Raw genomic sequence first — 6038 nt, 5'->3', positions numbered from 1 at the left:
ATAACAGTGTGAACAAAACATTGGCAGCTTCACAGGTTTTAAACCACCACAGAATAAAACTGGGGACTTTTGTGTTAAAGTTCATTGTTTACGCACTTTTTGTGAACTAGAATAGAAAGCTCTCAAAAGCTCAGACAGCTTGTCCTAGTTAAGTGTAACAAATGCAGATGAGGACTCCACCCATATATGTATCATTTCAAAAGTTCCAGAAACTTCCAAGAATTAAAAAAAGACAATAAAACTGCAGAAACAGTCACAAATAATTTTAGATGTCATTTAATAAGACCAAGAAAGTCACAGTTTTCTTCATGTTCAAGCAACACAGTACAGTATTAAGGGCATAAGCAATGTGTCACCCACATGTAGCTCTGGCAGCTCAACACTGACATGGAACACATCTCAGTTGCTCAGACCATATGGCTTTGCAAAATGAAAACATGTCGATGTCACTGCTTAAAGTAAACGTTGCATACACGAGGTGCATTCATCATACAGACTCAAATCTGACAACAGGCAAAAGCTTTGTCACAGGTAGCCATAATCAAGAGATAGTGTTGAGAGATAAGATCGGAACAGAAGTAGCCTTGAACTTAATAAGTTGTTCTTCATACTTTTCGTGATTATGTCAAACACAAAGAGCTACATTAGAAATCAGTCAGTTTTAGTTAAATGGGAAAAGAACGGGCGCTCTGAGGTGAGGCAACGGGTTGATCGGCAAAGTTCTTGATGACATCCTCTTTCTATTTTAGCTCCAACTCCAGCCCAGTACAAGACTGAGAAGTAGCAGGCTCAGGGAGAAGCAGGTTGTGGAGGCGGAGGCCTTGATGCTCTGAGTCCAGACTTTCTGTGCAGGCTGCAGGCTTCTGTAGACGTTTATCATGATTGGTGATGAACTGTCGTTGAAGTGCAGTGTGGTGCTGAAGAGGTCAATCTGGTCATGAGACATATTTTGTTTCCAGTTAGCTGTATGAACCACTAACGGTGCATCTGTGCTCACAGCAATGACAATTAGGAGACACAAGGAAGAAATGAAATGACACCTACTAGATCTTTACTGACTTTAATTGGTTCCTTAAAAACGGTCCAGACCACCGCCTCCTGACAAGCGGGGGTCGTCAAGGATCCAAGGTAGCGGTAATACTTAGTGCGATCCACACCGACAAGCAGGTCGTCCAGGGAAAACCCGGCTGCAATTGAAACGTTCTGGCCTGAGGACAGAAACAAGACTTACATGAAGGAACTACGGGTGACACAATTTAGAGTCAGAAAGAGAAGAGGAGGTTTTCCACCAAAAAAAAGTCACCTTTTTCTGTGATGTTGGGCAAGTAAGAAGCCAAATTGTGCCAGCTATCCGGCTGGCCAGTTGAGTTGCCTGACATTACCTGGAAGAAAAAGAAAGGGGTATTGACGCATTCCCCATAACAGACGAGACCCCCCCCCCCCCCCCCCAAAAAAAATAAAAAATAAAAAATAAAATAAAATAAATAAATAAATAAATAAAAAATCGAGTGGGGCCTCAATACTGAACAACACAGTAAGCATTACGTCATCTCGTGCACTGCTTCTCTCACCTCGATAAAGAAACCAAGCGCTGAAAGTCCGGTGGAGTCTTTGACGGCTAGATTTGTATTTCCATTGTAGGATGACTTGCTGTTCACAATATGCAGCTGCGAAAATGAAGTTATACAGACGTTTGCTTGTTTATTTCTGTTGGGTTTTTCTTTTTCTTTTTTTTTTTTTTTTTTACAGATTTAAAATTAATATATTCAAAAATACACCAAAATAACAAGAAAAAAAAATGTGTACCTCCATAGGATAGCGCTTTCCATCCACTGTGTGCTCTGAGCCGGGCACAGAGGAGCCATTACCCCAGTGCAAGTGAAACTGGAGGCTGTCGTATTGCTCGGACAGGTCCCCTCCTGAAATCTTAACTCCGCTCTTAAGGGTCACTTGGACTGAAAGAAGGTGAAAAAACAAAAACACGATAAAGTTACACCTAACCTGCGAGGAGTCAAAGGAAAAATTCAGGCGCAAGGCCAGTGCGTTTAATTGCAGAAAAGATGAGGGCGCTAAAATCTAAGTGAGATACAAAGTTTACAGAAACCCCATGACAACACACTTTTGTAGCCACAAACTCCCGGTGCTCACCTGTGTCGCCAGTATTTGTCATTGACGTCATTGCGGAGGTGTCGTCATACTTCACAAAAGTGAATTCAGTCAGATTGGCGTTCGGTGTGGCTGATGCTGAGACGATGTCAATGGGTGACTGTCGGGTGCCGTTGCAATACTCCGGGAAAATTGTTGGCCAGGTTGTGTCATCTATGAGCAGAAAGAACACGTAAAGTCACCGAGGAGGGGTCACTCGGTGGGCAACATTATAATAGATAATGGAGATATTGGGTACTTACTGCAGGATGGGAGGTGATAACACCAGGCTGGATGAAAAAAAAAAAGAAGGGGGTGAAAAAACAGAACATTTAGATTCACATAATTAGAAATTCAGTGTAACAGTAAATTCCTAAATGAAGTACACACCTTTTGATTGGGAGTGAGCGGTGGGTACGAGGACGCACACAGCAAGGGTAACAACTTCAAACCACTTCATCTGAAACGACCAAAAAGCCACATTGTTTGGAATCGCATATATTTAAAAAAAAAAAAATTAAATTAAATCAAAATAATCGGAAAAAAATGTACAACACAGAAAAGAATAATTGGTTAATTAATATAGTATTCCGATTCTGCATGAATGAATGAATTCATTAATTAACAAGTTACTATATGGAGTGACAAATTTACCTTTATATAAACTTTGACGATTAATTTCTAAAAGTTAACCAATTTTATTTGTAGTGCTGCAGTTTGCTGTTAATAGAGAAAAGAATGCAACAAATGCAGGTTTCTGACTGTAGCCTAATTTTTTCTTTTGTCCACTTCACCTGAGCAGCACAGTGTCTTACCTTTGATACACCTGTGCGTCTGTTCAGCCTGTTTTCAGATGCAGCTCACCTCTTTTTATTTCCTCAGTGCATCTTGCAGCTGGCCCGGCTCCACCTCCATGGGACACGTGAGTAGGTCTTTATCTCTCCGCAATAATTTCGCGGAAGTACGAGGGGGTATTATGGCGACTTTAATTTAAAAAAAAAGAAAGAAAAATCGACCTTTTTAAGAATAAAGTCTACATTTCGAGATTAAAGTCGTAATTCTGTTTTGAGAAAAAAAAAGTGGAGATGTATGTCGTTATTTCAAGACAAACTGGCGAGTTAGTGAAATCGTATTTCAGAATCGGTTTTCGTAACAAGGAAAGAAATCTTTTTTTTCTTTTAGCACATTAACAAATTGTGGTTGTCATTATAAGGACGTTGAAAAGATAAAGAAAGCTGCATCTTGGTCAGACAAAAAACCCACACAACTTATGGTTATGATGGTTACAGCCTCATGGAATAAAGAGGATGCATGTTTTATAACAAGACGGCTGATCAGTCTCAACAAGGCATTTTGTAAATGGTATATGTCATCCAGGGAAGGACGGATGTTGTTTTACTTTGCTGTGTTTTAATGTGAAGTGTGCTTATTTATTTTTTATATTGCATGTTTTGGTTATATCTTGTGGAGTGTTTTATTTATCCTGCATGTTTTGGTTGCATCTGTCAATTTGTCCTGGAGAGACTCCGCCCTTTTTCCCGTTTTACTAATTTGACACACCTGAGAGGAAAGGGAGTGGTAATTTACAGAGAGTGCTCAGTGACACATAAGACTGTGTGGAGCTTGGCGTTCAGAGGAGGAGGAGGAGGAATATGATGATGATGATGATGATGATGATGATGATGATGAGGAGGAGGAGGATGATACAGATACAGATACAGCGCCAGCAAGCAGGGACGCGGAGCGAGCGGTTCGACTGCTGCAGCAACAGGAGGCCAGATTACACGTCTGCGGGAAATTGGAGGCGGCATATATGGGCCGGTGCCGATTGGCGGTTACAAAGAAACGACAGGCAGAGTTGAGAGCTCTGCCCACCCGAGGTAAGTCTTTTGACTTGTCCCCTTTAATGAATGATAGCTGCCTAAAACAGTAGTGACTGCCGCTGCCTTTCTTTCTTTAGCGCACTGGGGCGCAGAACGCGGAGAGGAAGGCGAGGACGCCGCCGGGTTTCCCTTCTGCACCGCTCCACTGGATTTTTAATTCTTTGTGACTTTTATACCGTGGCGGACGCCACTGGACTTTTAATGTTGTTTTTTATTCATTTTTATTGTGTTGTCCCCTGGCCAGGGTTGTTTTCATTCATTTTATATTTTTAACAATTTAAATATAATAAATTATATTTTAACTATACAGTTTTTAATTCGTGTGCTTTCCCTTGGCGGCTCCACTGCTCTGTCCCTTTGGAGGAAGGTTTCCCTCCTTTAAAAAACACTGTGGAAATAAAATCACCTTCGCTCCGTTACATATAGCAAACTTTTTTCCTCAAAATACTTTCTTGAATTCAATTTCAAAATGATCACAATGATATTTTTTTCTTAATGTGGTGATTTCATTTATTGTTATACTCAAGGAAGAACTGTGCAGTGAACAAGAATCTCCTCTGTCTGTATAGCCCTCAGAGAGCACTAAGATCATCGGGCCAACTGCTCTTAGTGCAACCTAGGTCTCGGCTGAAGACCAGAGGAGGCCGTGCCTTTGCCGTTGCCGCACCCAGGTTATGGAATACTCTTCCTCTTCATATTCGCGCATCAGATTCCATTCAGTCTTTTAAATCACGTCTAAAAACGTATTTGTTTAACCTGGCATTCAAGGCGAATTAGGGTAATTTACATCTGGCTTTGCATTTAGATTATGTAATTATTTTATTTATATCTGTAATTTATATTTTATATTGTGATTTTTATCTGTATCATGATTTTACTGGAAAGCACTTTGGTGTACTTTGGTCTTTAAAAATGTGCTATATAAATAAATTTTGATTGATTGAAGAATGACAACCGTGTGACTGTTACACTGCGTGTGCGTGTGCGGGGGAGAATCACAGTCTATTTGTGTTTTTGAATGATTGTGTGCAGGGGTGGTCCTAGCCTGTCTGGTGCCCTGAGTGAACTGTCCTTCCCCCAAACAAACACTACTTTTCTCTTATTTTCCAAACTGAGGGCCTGATGGCTTCGATCTTTTCTTGTCCATCTTCCATCAGTAATTTTCCACTCCAATATCAACACCAAACCCCACTTTAGCTGATCAACATTTAGCAAGCTAACCTTCATCAGATTAACACACCTTTAATAAGTAAATCCAATATGTTTTTAAATATATTCTACTTAACATTTTCCATAATCAGTGTTGGGACTAACGCGTTATTAAGTAACGCGTTACAGTAACTACGTTATTATTGTGGTAACGAGCACGGTAACTAGTTATTATGCCAAAATCAGGAACGTGTTAGTCGTTACTGGGATTTAGATAGGGTCATTACTTTGTGTGGTGGCTATCGCGGAGCTTCCACAGATTCAGTAACATTAGCAAGTGGTGGAGGGCAGCAGGTGGATGAGGGAAAGGGGAGGCAGGAGGAGGAGAGACCCGAGGTGGCCGCTGGTCCGAGTGTCAGGTGAACTGAACTTCAGGTAAGAAGTTATGACCTGCAGTCTATCTGGGTCAGATATAAACCAAGTTTAGGTGGAGTTTATTTTCATTATGCTGACTTTTTCCATTCTGCGTACTAGCTAGCATGACGGTATTTCTATACAGCTGGGTGGGTGCTATGATGTTGAACTTTATTTTGTTCATAAGGTTAGTTAGCAGAGTTGCCAACCATCCCGTAAAAAACAGAATCGCCTCATATTCAGAGAAAATATTACGCGTTTCGTATCAAGGTGAAAAGGAACGCAGTTTGTCCTGTACTTCAGCTAGAATGTCAGCGTCTCTACCACCTCAGACACTTGAGAGACTTCCAACTGCCCTCCAAGGTGCTCAGGAACTTTTACTCGTGCACCATAGAGAGCATCCTGACGGGAAACACCTTAACCTGGTTCGGGAACAGCACCATGCAG

At 41.1% G+C, this 6038-nt stretch overlaps 1 protein-coding gene across 3 annotated transcripts; it reads right to left on the bottom strand.

The window, feature by feature from the left end:
* Positions 1–260: 260 nt before the first annotated feature.
* Positions 261–3017, bottom strand: LOC308390734 (carbonic anhydrase 4-like). Of its 3 annotated transcripts, none has more exons than XM_080873004.1 (9): positions 2961–3017; positions 2536–2605; positions 2409–2435; positions 2149–2319; positions 1807–1955; positions 1572–1667; positions 1304–1382; positions 1060–1208; positions 261–931 (listed from the first exon to the last, which is right to left on the bottom strand). In XM_080873004.1, exons 2-9 carry the CDS (start codon positions 2603–2605, stop codon positions 746–748), a joined length of 927 nt encoding a protein of 308 aa, XP_080729130.1. In that variant the 5' UTR covers positions 2961–3017; the 3' UTR covers positions 261–745. The 3 variants fall into 3 exon arrangements, with proteins under 3 accessions (XP_080729130.1, XP_080729128.1, XP_080729129.1); XM_080873002.1 differs by having other exon boundaries at positions 1045–1208; positions 2961–3016; XM_080873003.1 differs by lacking the exon at positions 2961–3017 and adding an exon at positions 2800–2859 and having other exon boundaries at positions 1045–1208.
* Positions 3018–6038: the final 3021 nt, after the last annotated feature.

This window comes from Rhamphochromis sp. 'chilingali' (genome assembly GCF_963969265.1).
Source record: "Rhamphochromis sp. 'chilingali' genome assembly, chromosome: 22".
NCBI classification, from domain to species: Eukaryota; Metazoa; Chordata; class Actinopteri; order Cichliformes; family Cichlidae; genus Rhamphochromis; species Rhamphochromis sp. 'chilingali'.
This window is presented reverse-complemented; position numbering and strand designations above follow the sequence as displayed.

Bases quoted from the DNA above. Each gene is read 5' to 3' on its own strand.
- LOC308390734 (XM_080873002.1), bottom strand. From the start codon at position 2,605: ATGAAGTGGTTTGAAGTTGTTACCCTTGCTGTGTGCGTCCTCGTACCC. The intron at 1,383-1,571 runs GTGAGAGAAGCA...TTTTTCTTCCAG, and splicing joins CGCTTGGTTTCTTTATCGAG to GTAATGTCAGGCAACTCAAC. The intron at 1,209-1,303 runs GTGACTTTTTTT...TTCTGTCCTCAG, and splicing joins GCCCAACATCACAGAAAAAG to GCCAGAACGTTTCAATTGCA.